Source organism: Nicotiana tomentosiformis, chromosome 11 (assembly GCF_000390325.3).
Source record: "Nicotiana tomentosiformis chromosome 11, ASM39032v3, whole genome shotgun sequence".
NCBI classification, from domain to species: Eukaryota; Viridiplantae; Streptophyta; class Magnoliopsida; order Solanales; family Solanaceae; genus Nicotiana; species Nicotiana tomentosiformis.
The window spans coordinates 56,348,509-56,363,448 of record NC_090822.1 but is presented as its reverse complement, the minus strand read 5'-3'; the positions used below and the strand labels follow the sequence as shown (position 1 = coordinate 56,363,448).

Sequence of the window (14,940 nt, the reverse complement as noted above, 5' to 3'; positions counted from 1 at the left end):
CATGTTTTATTTTTCTAAATTTTATTTTACACATTGTCATTATTAATTATGTTATTAAATTTTATTTGGAATCTTAGACTTGTGGGCTATTGCATATTAAATAATACTCCCTCCGTCCCAATTTATGTGGCGGTGTTTTACATGACCCTTGATAAGAGGGTGTGAAGGTCGAGTATTAGGGTAGGAGGTTAGTAGGTACCCGAGCGTCTTCCTTCCTATACCAGTAGTACTAATATGTATTCCCGTATTTTTGTATTCTTAGATTTTTATTACTCCCTCTGTTTTAATTTAAATGACACACTTTCCTTACTAGTCCGTTCCAAAAAGAATGACACATTTCTTCAATTGGATAAAATTTAACTTTAACTCTTCATTTTACCCATTTTATCCTTAATGAGAAGCTTTTGTAAGCACACAAATGTCATGGCCCCACAAAACTTTTAAGACCACAAGTTTCAAAAGTCCTTTTTTTTCCCCTTAAACTCCGTTCCGAGTCAAACTACCTCATTTAAATTGAAATAGAGGGAGTACTACGTGATGTTTCTTTCGCTTCGGTCATCCTATTACTTTGTTGGTGCTACTGCTTCTTATATAACTTCTACGTTATCGTATTTCTTTTCATTATTTTGGTGCTTTCCTTGAGCCGAGGGTCTATTGAAAACAACCTCTCTATCCCACAAAGGTAGGGGTAAGGTCTGCGTATACACTACTCTCCCCAGACCCCACTTTGTGGGATTACACTGGGTATGTTATTGTTGTTGTTTGACTGGGCACAAAGTTTAAGAAAAAAATAAAGACTTTTAATACTTGTGGTCTAAAATAAGTCATAGATAGTGTGACCAAAAATTATCTCATTAAGAGTAAAATGAACATTTTAAAGTTAAATTGTTACTAAATACTAAAAGATGCCATTCTTTTTCGGACTGACTAAAAAGAAAAATGTGTCACATAAATTGGGATAGAGGGAGTAATAAAGGTCTGCGATTTTGTCTGTTGTTTGGAAATTAATCCAAATTACATTGCAGTGAGATATCATTTGTTGTATCTTGGCTTCCACTTTTTCTTTCTTCTATCGGTTTAAGTTAGAAAAAAAACAATGGATTATTATGTTCTAGCCAGCAGTGATGTGGCAAAAAAGAAGTGAGAGCATGAATATGACGTTTTTGCTCACACTAGTAAAATGATGAGTTTTAAATCTACCAAATGGTTATCCCTGTTCTCCAAGAATGAAGTGAATACTGTATCTGAGGTAGATGCTTGTGGGAACAACCTAGCTGGATACAGCAGCCAAAAAGAGAGTGTCGGCTCAAAAAAGCAGTATAGAATGGTATAATATGATGAAGTGAAGAATTCAATCCTTAAAAATAGATAATAATGCCTTGACAGCGAAGCATACTAATTTTTGGCTTTAGTAAAACTAGCTTTGTCCACTTGTATACCGAGCCATTACTTGCCTTTGATATTTATGTGTAGTGTATTCCTTTTAGGATTTACTTTACCGTTATTGTCTTCAGACTTCATTGACAGACTCATATCAGGAGCCATTGATTTATCCTCCACCCCCCCCCCCCCCCCAAAACCCACCCACCTTCCCCCCTTTTTACGACTGGGTATTATTGGTGGACAGTATGTACTGGATTTCTGAAACTGAGGCCAGTACAAGATTTAATCTAATTGCAACTAACACCTACTAATTGGAACAGTTCCCAAACTGAGATTTCTTTCGTAATTGATGTTATTGTTTCAAATCCTATCACAAAGGCTATCATCTTGTTGTATCGTCTTCCAGGTGAAACTTCAGATGCATATATTTTCGCATTGCGTTCGCGGCAAATGAAAAATTTTCATTTGGCACTGATGATTTCACAGGTGTGATGCTCATCTGCTCAGTTAACAGCATGTGCATTTCTTTTCTTGCAGATATTGTGAATGAGTCAGTAGCTATCCATTGGTTCCACAATTTCTTTTTCCATGAGCTGATCTTAAATGGAGAAATAAGGATTCATATAGCCGACCCCAACTTGTTTGGGATTAAGGCGTAGTGTTTTGTTTTTTTTGTGACTATTGAGTTTATTTGTTACAGAATTTGTCCTACCTTGTTCAACAAGAAATAAAATACTGCCATATAATTTTAGGGCCACACTTTTGATATAGTGCGATAACAAATGTCATGTTTCGATGTTTGTTTCGGCTAGTTTCGGTTGAAGTATTGGTTTCTCAAATCCTCATAAAAAGGGTTATTTTGACATACTATGATTCCAAATTTAATATTTCAATTTACTTATTGCTGTTCTGATTTTGGTTGCATTTTTTGTATTTGAGCCTTCGGAGATTGTATAGGGCGTTTAAATTCCTTAATGTATTACCTACTCTTACCTTTCCTTGATTATTCCCTAGCTTCAGTAGTTTTCTTGTTAATAGTGTTATATATGTATTAGATGTCCTAACCTTATTATGTTTTTGCAAGTTTACCTTTCTTTCTAAATTCTTGTACATGCTATAAAGGGAACACCAATGATGCTAATGGGGGATGAATATGGGCATACCCGCCGTGGAAATAATAACAGTTATGGACATGATACAGCTATCAACAATTTCCAGTGGGGGCAAGTATGATATTATGTTATCTCCATTGCTGTTACTTCTTTCCTGTTATTGCAAGTATTAACTTCTTTCCTTTATTGAATGTAACCCAATGAACTTTGTCAATCCAGTTGGAAGCAAAGAAGAATGATCACTTCAGGTTCTTCTCCAAGATGATAAAGTTTCGACAGTCACACAGTGTTTTTAAAAAAGAAAATTTCCTTGACAAGGTAATAATGTTGTCTACCTGGTGTCCGATTTAAATTTAATGGCAACTGTACTACTGAGAGAGAGTTAATTTTAAAAATGAATTCTGTGTGTAATTTCATTTGTGGCAATATTCTTTGTTTTTAAGTATGAGTGCAACAGAAAAAGCTAATGAAAGAGTGCCTGTGAAGTAATGATCACGAGTATGTGATCAAAATGATACAAATGTCTATTTAGACCTTCTGATTCGTGGTTGGAGTTGGTGGGACTTAACCTGAGGGTGCTAAAGGTCAGTCTTTTTGGGGTCCTCTCCGAGGAACATACTTACATGGTGTTTCCTCACATGACATATAGTTAGTTTAGGTTATCGCATCTATTATCCGTAAGTCCTTTTATAGGCTGTTTCTTTTTCACATGTTCGGAAGAATTAATCAATGTTGGACCCCTCAAGTACTGATGGTTCTCTTCAAGGTGTTTGAGATATTTCTTGCTATTTGAATCTTTTGGTGCCTGCTATCATTCTTTTTTTTTCCGGGTGAAATAATGAAATTAGCTTGCATATCACTAAATAAAGATAGGTGCATTTCCATTTGTTAGTTTATAGATATGTATAGTGTAGTCTTGTCCCACATTGGAAGAGGAGTAATATCTCATTGTAGTGTATAGCTATAAATAAGGAACTCTTGTATTGTATTTATCATCCAATATCAATAACATATTTTCTCCCGTGCCTTCTCACATGGTATCAGAGCATTAGTGAGAAAAGATCGATGTGCGTCATTCCAGCGTTAACCGGGAAGAAAGAACTTAGTCATTGTGTAATTTTTCTGGTAACCTAAGGCTTGTCTAAGTGAAATTCACTTTCTGTCGGTGTTGTGCTAAAACCAACACCACCGCGAGGTAGATCACCCTCCGACTACCAACCCCTGAAATTTTATCCGGCAGAAAAGCCGCCACACTCCTCCACGCGCCGGCAACAACTTTTCCGGTGAGGGTTCCAGCCATTTTTTCGCGAAGCTTCTTCAGGACACTGTGCTCTCTTCAAAATTCCGAGCCTACCCATCTAATTCAAATCAAATTCCGGCCACTTTTATATTTTTCCTGCGTGAACAATGACCTTTCTGACCATTTTTTGAAAATATTTCTTCAGGAAAGCTTGCTCGCAAAGGAATTCCGAGCCTATCCATCCTGGTTACGACAAATTCCGACAACTTTGGAATTTTCCGGCGAGCTACAGTGTTTTCGGCGTGAACAGTGTTTCCGGCACAGAACAGTGTTCTGTATTCCTGCTGTAAACAGTGTTTTTCAAGCTATTTCTTCAGTTTTCTCACAGGAGTTACTTATTTCCACTATTTCAAGTTAACCCTACTACTACAAATTGTAGCGACATGGGAACCGATGCTTTGAATAGTCGGATGGTTTCTTTAGCAGAGTATATTGAGTTCCTTCAGTATAAAGCATGTAAGCAGATATCTTCTGAGATAGCTTCTGTTGTTCAAACAGGTAATAGCGTGACTTGTTTCTCCCAATCTTCATCCTCTGAGTCTTGGGTCATTGATTCAGGTGCATCGGATCATATTTCTGGTAACAAATCTCTTTTCACTACTATTTTGTATTCTCAATCTCTTCCAAAAGTCACAATGGCCAATGAATCTCAAACCATGGCAACTGTAATAGGTCAAGCAAGCCCACTTCCTTCCTTACCTTTTAGTCCTTTATGTTCCCAATAGTCCTTTTAATCTCATAGCTGTTAGTCGCTTAGCCAAATCACTTAAATGCGCTGTTTTATTTCTTGATGACCATGTTTTTATACAGGAACGCAGTACGGGGCGGATCATTGGTACCGGGCATGAATCAAACAGACTTTATTACCTTATCCTTGCTAAATCACATGGACTCACATCTTGTCTTCCTTCTACAACTTGTCCTGTTACGGATTCACCAGATTTATTACATAAACGATTGGGACATCCCAGTTTGTCAAAACTTCAGAAAATGGTATCTGGTTTATCTCACTTGTCAGCTCTAGAGTGTGAGTCATGTCAGCTCGGTAAGCATACCCGCTCCCATTTCCCTCGGCGTCTTGATAATCGAGCAGAGTCACCTTTTACTTTAGTCCATTCAGATGTTTGGGGTCCTAGTCGGGTCAGTTCCACCTTAGGATTCCGCTACTTTGTCAGTTTCATTGATGATTATTCCAGGTGCACTTGGATATTTTTGATAAAAAATCGATCTGAGCTGTTTTATATTTTCCAAACCTTCCACGCTGAAATTCAAAATCAATTTGGGGTTTCTATTCGCACATTTCGTAGTGATAATGCTCCAGAGTATTTGTCTTCCCCATTTCAGCAGTTTATGAAATCTCATGGGATTATTCATCAAACATCTTGTGCGTACACATCTCAACAAAATGGGGTAGCTGAAAGAAAGAATAGACATCTTATTGAAACTACTCGTACCCTACTCATACAATCTCATGCTCCGTTGCGTTTTTGGGGGGATGTCGTTCTTACATCTTGCTATCTTATTAATCGTATGCCATCTTCAGCTATCCAGAACCAAGTTCCATTCTCTGTCATGTTTCCCCACTTACCTTTGTTCTCTCTTCCACCGCGTATCTTTGGAAGCACTTGTTTTGTCCATAACCTTACTCTAGGAACAGATAAGTTAGCTCCTCGTGCTCTTAAGTGCGTATTTCTGGGTTTCTCGAGAACACAAAAGGGGTATCGATGCTACTCTCCTGACCTCCAGCGGTATCTTATGTCCGCTGATGTTACCTTCTTTGAAACCCAATCATACTTCACAGGTTCAGGTCATCACTTAGATATTTCTGAGGTACTACCAGTTTCATCTTTTGGAGATTCAGTCACTCCAGCTCCATTACCTACAGCTCCAGTTGTAGCTCCACCACCTATAGCTCCAGTTGTAGCTCTACCACCTATAGTTCCAGTTCCACCACCTACAGCTCCGGTTGTAGCTCCACCACCTATAGCTCCAGTTCCTCCACATAATCCAGTTCAACATTCTGCAGCTCCACCACTCTTGACTTATCATCGTCGTCCACATCCAGCATCAGGCCCAGGTGATTCACGCCCCGCATCAGATTCTGCACCTACTGCGGACTTGTCTCCTCTTAGTCAACCAATTGCACTCCGCAAAGTTGTACGATCTACACTTAATCCTAATCCCCACTATGTCGGTTTAAGTTATCGTCTGTCGTCACCACATTTTGCTTTTATATCTTCTTTGTCCACTGTTTCTATCCCTAAGTCTACAGGTAAAGCACTGTCTCATCCAGGATGGCGACATGCTATGATTGACGAGATGTCTGCTTTACATGCGAGTGACACTTGGGAGCTTGTTCCTCTTCCTGCAGGTAAGTCTACTGTTGGTTGTCATTGGGTTTATGCAATCAAAGTCGGCCCGGATGGCCAGGTTGATCGGCTTAAGGCTCGTCTTGTTGCAAAAGGATATACTCAGATTTTTGGGCTTGATTATAGTGATACTTTCTCTCCCGTGGCTAAAGTAGCATCTGTTCGTCTCTTTTTGTCCATGGCTGCTGTACGTCATTGGCCTCTTTATCAGTTAGACATTAAGAATGCTTTTCTCCACGGTGATCTTGAGGAAGAAGTTTATATGGAGCAACCACCTGGTTTTGTTGCTCAGGGGGAGTTTAATGGTTGTGTGTGCAGATTGCGCAAGTCACTATATGGTTTGAAACAGTCCCCTCGAGCTTGGTTTGGTAAGTTCAGCACAATTATTCAGGAGTTCGGCATGACTCGTAGTGAGGCTGATCACTCTGTGTTTTATCGGCATTCTGCTCCTAATCTGTGTATTTATCTAGTGGTTATGTTGATGATATTATTATTACTGGTAATGATCAAGATGGTATTACTAATCTGAAGGAACATCTCTTTCAGCACTTCCAGACTAAAGATCTGGGCAGATTGAAGTATTTTCTAGGTATTGAGGTCGCTCAGTCTAGCTCAGGTATTGTTATTTCACAGCGGAAGTATGCCTTAGACATTCTTGAGGAGACTGGAATGATGGGTTGCAGACCTATTGACTCTCCTATGGATCCGAATGCTAAGCTTCTGCCTGGACAGGGGAGCCTCTTAGAGACCCTACGAGATATAGGAGGTTAGTTGGCAAATTGAATTACCTCACAGTGACTAGACCTGACATTTCTTTTCCGGTGAGTGTTGTAAGTCAGTTTATGGATTCTCCCTGTGATAGTCACTGGGATGCAGTTATTCGCATTCTTCGGTATATAAAGTCAGCTCCAGGCAAAGGATTACTATTCGAGGATCGAGACCACAAGCAGATTGTTAGGTACACAGATGTTGATTGGGCAGGATCACCTTTTGATAGACGTTCTACGTCTGGATATTGTGTTCTAGTAGGAGGTAATTTGGTCTCGTGGAAGAGCAAGAAACAGAATATAGTTGCTCGATCTAGCGCCGAAACCGAATATCGAGCCATGGCTATGGCGACTTGTGAGTTAGTTTGGGTCAAGCAGTTGCTCAAGGAGTTAAAGTTCGGAGAAATCAGCAAGATGGAACTAGTGTGTGATAACCAAGCTGCTCTTCATATTGCGTCAAATCCGGTGTTCCATGAGAGGACTAAACACATTGAAATCGACTGTCACTTTGTCAGAGAAAAAATACTTTCAGGAGATATTGTTACAAAGTTTGTAAAGTCGAATGATCAACTAGCAGATATTTTCACTAAGTCTCTTACTGGTTCTCGTATTAGTTACATGTGTAACAAGCTCGGTACATATGATGTGTATGCACCGGCTTGAGGGGGAGTGTTAGTTTATAGATATGTATAGTGTAGTCTTGTCCCACATTGGAAGAGGAGTAATATCTCCTTGTAGTGTATAGCTATAAATAGGGACCTCTTGTATTGTATTTATCATCCAATTTCAGTAACATATTTTCTCCCGTGCCTTCTAACACCATTGTAGTACATAGTGTTTTCTGAAATTAACTCTTCAGTGTTGCCGTCTCAATTCGACTATTCTGATGGCTAAGCAAAAATTCCTTTGCAGAACGAGATTACCTGGCTTGAGGACAACTGGTACAATGAAGAGAGTAGATTCCTTGCATTTACGTAAGAAACTAATCCCTATTGACAAACTGACAATAATCTCCATATTTAGATGACGGATAGGCTCAAATATAGTTTTTATTTAAAATGTAGATTGTTCCGTTGGTTTTTCTCATGCTTTGAGCTCTTCTTCTCAGTAAGACAATTGGCGTGTAGCCAATCACCTCTCTGTTTCTGCATTTTGAATTCACTCACACGCTGATGATGTATGACAATGATGACCAGTCCCTTTTTAAACTGCTTTCATGAACACTGTTCCTTTAGCACTGATTTTTCTCTAGTTTTTCTTCTCTCTCAGTTTTCACTTGCAGCTGATTTCAGATTTTCAACATTTACTTTGACAATATCAAAAATTTATGATCTATTGTTTTCGCACAACTGAATTGGCATAATGGGTTCTCTTTGTACAATGCAGGCTCCACGATGGGAATGGAGGAGATATTTACTTAGCATTTAATGCGCACCACTTTTTTGTCAAAGCAGCAATACCTTCACCACCACAAAATAGACGCTGGCACCGAGTGGTAAGCTATTCCTGTTAGTACGGAACGCTTTTTGCATATACATCCAAAACAAAATACGAGACAGCCTCTGAATTCTGTTACTGCTCTATATTTGTTTATTCTTTTGGAATATAGAATTGTACCTACCAATTTTGCAATTTATGGGTCCAAGCTGGCAAGCGTTGTATTACTTCCCCATTTTCCTATCCCATTTCCCATTGAACGCTTCCTTTTGTCCGAATTGAAGTTTAACATTTTGCTCTTTTCAGAATGTGAACAATCCATCATGATCGTGCTACCGAATTGGATATAGTTGTGTCCTTAGTTTGTGATTAGAGTAGTGGAGTATGGATACACGGATTTCCTTTTCTATGTAACTTTAAGTGGAATTTCATTTAAAAAGGGGGGAAATTGAAAGTAGAACAGACTAACTATTCTCTAATTTATAAAAAGTGTTGGGTGTGCGAACAAAGTCCGACATTGGTAGCTGAAAAGATTGGAAACTAATCTCGTTCAATTTCACTCCTCTATTTGAGGATATGAAAACGGTCGATGCAATAGTAATACCCAACAAAGAGTCGGGGTCGATTTTCCACAGGGAGCTATGAATGGGTCTTAGGAATATATATTATAGTGTATGAGCTTGAATTATCTCAAATTGCACTTCCACAAATTTTGGTTGTTTCTAGGTCTAATTTAAACGAAGACTACAAACTAAGAATTTAAACTTTGAAAGTGTTTTTGGTTGTTTTTCAAATGTTATGAAAGGCCTAGGGCTATGACCTTCACCTAGGTGTTCACCTAATGGGTTGTAAGCTTTAAAGCTTGTTTTATTGGTCGGGGTGTATTATAGCTATCAACACCCAAGTACCCACTCAATACCTCTCGGTCAGATAGTGATTTTGCCCAATTTGGCTTTCACAAATCCAAATGGGTATTGAACAAAACAGTTGATGATAAGCTCAAATCGGGTTTTACTATCTCTAGATTCAACCCTTTAATTGGGCTTATCAATCTCTCGATTGACCCAATTTCTTGCTAGCCAAGTTTTCCTAGACTAAGTCTCTCTTTCTCAAGTAGAGACCAAGTCAAATAGGCATGAAATAATGTTTGCAACCATTAATTCTTCACATAAAAGCAAGAACTAGGCTAGATAATCAACACCCAACCATAAACAAGCAATAAATCAAACACCCATTAAGACTACAAACTAAGAATTTAAACTTTGAAAGTGTTTTTGGTTGTTTTTCAAATGTTATGAAAGGCCTAGGGCTATGACCTTCACCTAGGTGTTCACCTAATGGGTTGTAAGCTTTAAAGCTTGTTTTATTGGTCGGGGTGTATTATAGCTATCAACACCCAAGTACCCACTCAATACCTCTCGGTCAGATAGTGATTTTGCCCAATTTGGCTTTCACAAATCCAAATGGGTATTGAACAAAACAGTTGATGATAAGCTCAAATCGGGTTTTACTATCTCTAGATTCAACCCTTTAATTGGGCTTATCAATCTCTCGATTGACCCAATTTCTTGCTAGCCAAGTTTTCCTAGACTAAGTCTCTCTTTCTCAAGTAGAGACCAAGTCAAATAGGCATGAAATAATGTTTGCAACCATTAATTCTTCACATAAAAGCAAGAACTAGGCTAGATAATCAACACCCAACCATAAACAAGCAATAAATCAAACACCCATTAAGACTACAAACTAAGAATTTAAACTTTGAAAGTGTTTTTGGTTGTTTTTCAAATGTTATGAAAGGCCTAGGGCTATGACCTTCACCTAGGTGTTCACCTAATGGGTTGTAAGCTTTAAAGCTTGTTTTATTGGTCGGGGTGTATTATAGCTATCAACACCCAAGTACCCACTCAATACCTCTCGGTCAGATAGTGATTTTGCCCAATTTGGCTTTCACAAATCCAAATGGGTATTGAACAAAACAGTTGATGATAAGCTCAAATCGGGTTTTACTATCTCTAGATTCAACCCTTTAATTGGGCTTATCAATCTCTCGATTGACCCAATTTCTTGCTAGCCAAGTTTTCCTAGACTAAGTCTCTCTTTCTCAAGTAGAGACCAAGTCAAATAGGCATGAAATAATGTTTGCAACCATTAATTCTTCACATAAAAGCAAGAACTAGGCTAGATAATCAACACCCAACCATAAACAAGCAATAAATCAAACACCCATTAAGTTTACACACTAGGGTTGGGTCACAACCTTAGTGAAAATCTAGCTACTCATGCTTGAATTGAGAGAAAAAGAAGAAGTAATAATTAAACCCATGTTGATAATTAAAATGATGAAATCAATATTCAAAAAGCTCAAAATAGCAAAAACTACTAAAAAGAGTAAAAGAAAACGTCTACTGTAGCTGCTGATGTCAAAACTTGACCTAAAAAAGTGAAACTCTTCTATTTATAAAGTGCTGGAATTTTCGGACAAAAATGCCCTTTCGGAGGTTCTGCGGCCGCACAATTCCATGTGCGGTCCGCACTTTGCTTCAGCCTGACAGGAATGGAAACCTGCGGCCGTATAATTTTGAACTGCGGCCGCACTTCTCTCTTTCTGCGGTCCGCGCATTTCTGAGTGCGGCCGCACATTGCTCTTCTGCGGACCGCACAAATGTGGCTGCGGTCGTGTAGCTGTTCTTCTGCGGCCGCACAATAATTGTGCGGTCCGCACTTCTATTGAACTTGAGATGCAAGTTCTCTGAACTTTTGCTCTTGCCCAGGTGACATGTGCGTACCGCACTTTGCACTTGTCTCTGATAGGAGTTTCTTCACAATCTGCTGCCGCAGATAAAAATCTGCGGTCCGCACTTTGAGCTTTTGTGCATGTTTGTGTCCTTGAGTTCAGATCACTCCTTGAGTTGGATTTCATCTTGGGGGCTCCTTTTTCCACTATTCCTGCAATTAAGTATATTTCATCAGTTTTCGGGAACACAATTAAACGCTTTTGGACTAAAACGAAAGCAAAAAGGTACTAATAAGTAGTCAAAATCCCCACTTATCAGAAACCTACATATAAGGTGTAAGAATCTTTTAATTGTGTGAGCCCTTTTGGAGGAAACCGTGTGAGCTTTGACCCAATAATTGGTATCAGAGTCCCGGTTCGGCGGGACGAGTATGCCGGTGGCAGAGTAATCGTGTGGGGCTTGATTTACTTCCCCTTACGAGCTTAGAGAAACACACAGACAAGAAGAAGCTAGTAGCAGGCTTTGATTGCCATAAACACTCTAATAATGTGGGTGACACATAGTAAATCTTGGAAATTGACGGATCATGGTATTGACCACGTGGAACTTAGTTTGAGGGGGAGATTGTTTGGTGTGCAAGCAAAGTCCCACATTAGTAGTTGAAAAGATTGGTAACCTATATAAAAGGTGTAGGGGAGTCTTTTGGGGAAAACCATGCGGGCTTGACCCAAAGCGGATAGTATCACACTATATTAAAGTATATTTGGGCTGGTTTAGCCCAACAAACTGATTTTAATCCATATTTTTCAGCATTACAATCTCATTGAAGCCTGTCAAAGGAATATAACAAGCTACTTCTTTGTATAGAAGAAAACACAAACACTGTACGGCATTCAGTCATATACAGTGTCATATATGACATACACTGTATAGCATGTGAAATAATAGCAGTCGTATACGCAGCATGGCTACAGTACCAGTATGATGTTTAATACGGATGCAATACTATGTTGAATAGGGATACAATACCAGTGGTTATGCTAATATGAGATAATGTCTTGCAGTTTGTTAAAACGATATGAAGATATGAAAATTAGGGGAAAAGCTACCATTTGGTAACTACATTATAGTATTGCTTGTGTTAGTTGTGTCATCAGAAGAATACAAGTAGCAATCGTTGTTATAATAAAAGGCTTATCCCATTCATGAAGTGTTCCCAAACTAGTGCTGGGGTAGAGGGCACTGGCGAATATACCATGTCGCCTTCCCCTTGCATTATTATACTAAATAAATAAAAAAACTAACCATTTTATTTTGTTATCAGAAGAATACAGCAAGAAACAATCACAACTATAACAAATAAAGGGTTTACTGGCTCACGGAGTGTTTCCAAACTTGTGCTACAGTACAGGGCGTGGGCGTAACACGACGCCAGCTTCCCCTTTCATTACTATAATAAATAAATTAACTTACCATCTTATTCTTTTTCCTCCCTAAAATTTTCAGACTCCTGTCAATCATACAAAGATCGTGTTCCTTTTTCTGAAAACATATTTTGACACTACCATATCCTTTTCAGAATATGCACGCTAAGATACAGGATATTTCACTTCAGAAGATATAAAAGCATGAAAAGGAAAATATGCAGCAGATACTGCATCCCAGGCATATTTTACCTTGGATGAATTGGAAACTAATAAATGATCTATGACATGATATCCTTTCTTCATAAAGTTTCATTCTGCCGAATCTGCGAAACAACAGCCATTTGGACCTATCTCCAGACAATCTTCCATTTATTTTACATTATTTTGTTCGCTCTGTTGTAAGTTCCAATTTTTTATGAGAAGGAAGGTTGATTTGCATGTCTGTTCAATGTAGCTAGTATTTGTTTTGGTGGTGTTGTCTTGATCTTTACTGTCTCAAGTAGTACGGAAACTAAAGGTGTTACCCTCTTCAAATTTCGTACAAACTGATAATGTTTTAAGTGCAGGTGGACACTAATCTGAAATCCCCTGGTGATTTTGTTACTGAAGGCATTGCTGGTATCAGTGGAACTTATAATGTTGCACCATATTCTGCTATTCTTCTGGAAGCAAAGCAATAATTATTAGATTATGCTGCTTAAGATATTCTGCCCTGGGTTATCACCTTCTTGATTGGGTGGTTAAATCGAAATTCAGGCGCTAATATAAGCATACAGTTAGCCTACAGATGTAATCTGTTAGAAGCAGAAATTCATGAAGAAGTTTGCGATAAGTGACCAGTTTGTTCAGGCTGTTATTAACATGTATAAACAACCTGCAGTAACCAGATAAATGGGGACCATTTGTCCAGGTTGTTAGAGACGGATCTTGGTTATGAGGAATGCGCAGGACGTAACATATTAAGGCAGGCTGTTGTGTTGGCTTGCAGAATCAACATATTCATCTGCTGACACATGCTTCGGCCATCCTTGTCTCTGAGAGGTAGGAACATAGTGGTGGGTCGCAAGGAATTTTTAAATAGGCAAAGGTTCTGTAAAGTGCCTTCATCATGTTTTCTCTTCAAAGGAGACAAATTTCTATGTAAATGTTTCTTTATAAAGTTCATTTCTTATTAACCCCGCAAAGTTATTCCAGAGAGGATAAAAAGAGACTTTGGGATGTGCATCCTTTTCTCCCTTCCCATTTCATTATTTTTATGTATCAGGAATACTTAGTCTAAAGCCTTATCTAAAACTCTGGAAATAAGGTAAACCTTGACATTACAGTTGGTTTCACGTTTCCAGAGTGCAGCTTCTAGGGGCGTTCAAAGAAAATTGAAAAATATAAAGCTTCAATCTTTAATCAAATCCCCAAAAGTCACAAAAATTAATTTAGGTTCACATGGTCAAAACACGAGTCAAAGAGTAGATTTTGACTACCCATATCCTTACGAGTCTAAATATGTGATTAGATTTCAAAACAAAGTTCAAATCGACCATCAAATCTCCAAAATTCAACTTCTTAAGTTGTACACAAACTCCAATTTTCACGTTGAAATTTCAAGTTTAAGGTGTAGAATTTAATAGGGAATCAAGATATCAAGCCAATCCAAGTGAATTCCTTACCTCCAATGTGGTAGTGAATTTGCTCTTCAAAATCTCAATCTCTTGAAGTCTAGGGTTCAAAACATAGAGAGAATGGGTCAATTCCGGAAATAAATCTCTTAAGTGGTCTGCCCAAGCATCTTCGCACCTGTGGCTAAAAATCTCGCACCAACGAGATTGTATTTGCGACCAAAATCCTCGCTTCAGCCTTCCCTCGCACCTGTGGCACATCATTGCAACTACGGAGACGCAGGTGTGTCCTACCTTTTCCAGATGTGTACAATCCTAGGTAGTCCACTCTTTGTAGGCGCACGATAAATTTACGCATCTACGCAAACCACCTCGTAGATGCAGCCAACTATTGGACTAAGCCGTCCTTCACTTCTCCGCATAGAATTTTCGCATGCGAGACATCACACCTGTGCACTAAGAATCGCAGGTGCGGCACACCAGCAATGCTAACAACATCCAAAGTGATCTCGAATCATCTTGAAACACACATGAGCCCCCCGAGCCCCCCATCTAACCATACAAAACGAATCCTAATACCTTATCTTAACTTATTCAAATGATCAAAACACCACAATTAACATCAAAACCAAGAATTAACGATTTAAACCTATCTCTTAACTTCCAAACTTTCTAACTTTGCCAAATACGTTTGAATCATGCTTAAGCATTCCAGACTCCAACCAAACTCCGCACACAAGTTCCAATCCACTAAATGAACCTAACCAAAGTATCGGAACACCAATCGAAAGCCGATA

The 14,940-nt window shown here is 38.7% G+C and overlaps 1 protein-coding gene across 3 annotated transcripts in view; it reads left to right on the top strand.

Annotated features, from left to right (window-relative positions):
- LOC104117750 (isoamylase 3, chloroplastic) overlaps window positions 1–13,754 on the top strand; it is an 83,439-nt gene extending 69,685 nt beyond the window's left edge. For 2 of the 3 annotated variants that reach the window (XM_070188350.1, XM_070188349.1), the window contains 6 exons: window positions 1,790–1,869; window positions 2,506–2,610; window positions 2,715–2,813; window positions 7,844–7,905; window positions 8,318–8,426; window positions 13,097–13,754. In XM_070188350.1, the coding sequence (XP_070044451.1) occupies window positions 1,790–1,869; window positions 2,506–2,610; window positions 2,715–2,813; window positions 7,844–7,905; window positions 8,318–8,426; window positions 13,097–13,210 (569 nt within the window). In that variant the 3' untranslated portion in view covers window positions 13,211–13,754. The remainder of the gene's footprint in view (window positions 1–1,789; window positions 1,870–2,505; window positions 2,611–2,714; window positions 2,814–7,843; window positions 7,906–8,317; window positions 8,427–13,096) is intronic. The other variant, XR_011412062.1, reaches the window with a different exon arrangement.
- Window positions 13,755–14,940: the final 1,186 nt, after the last annotated feature.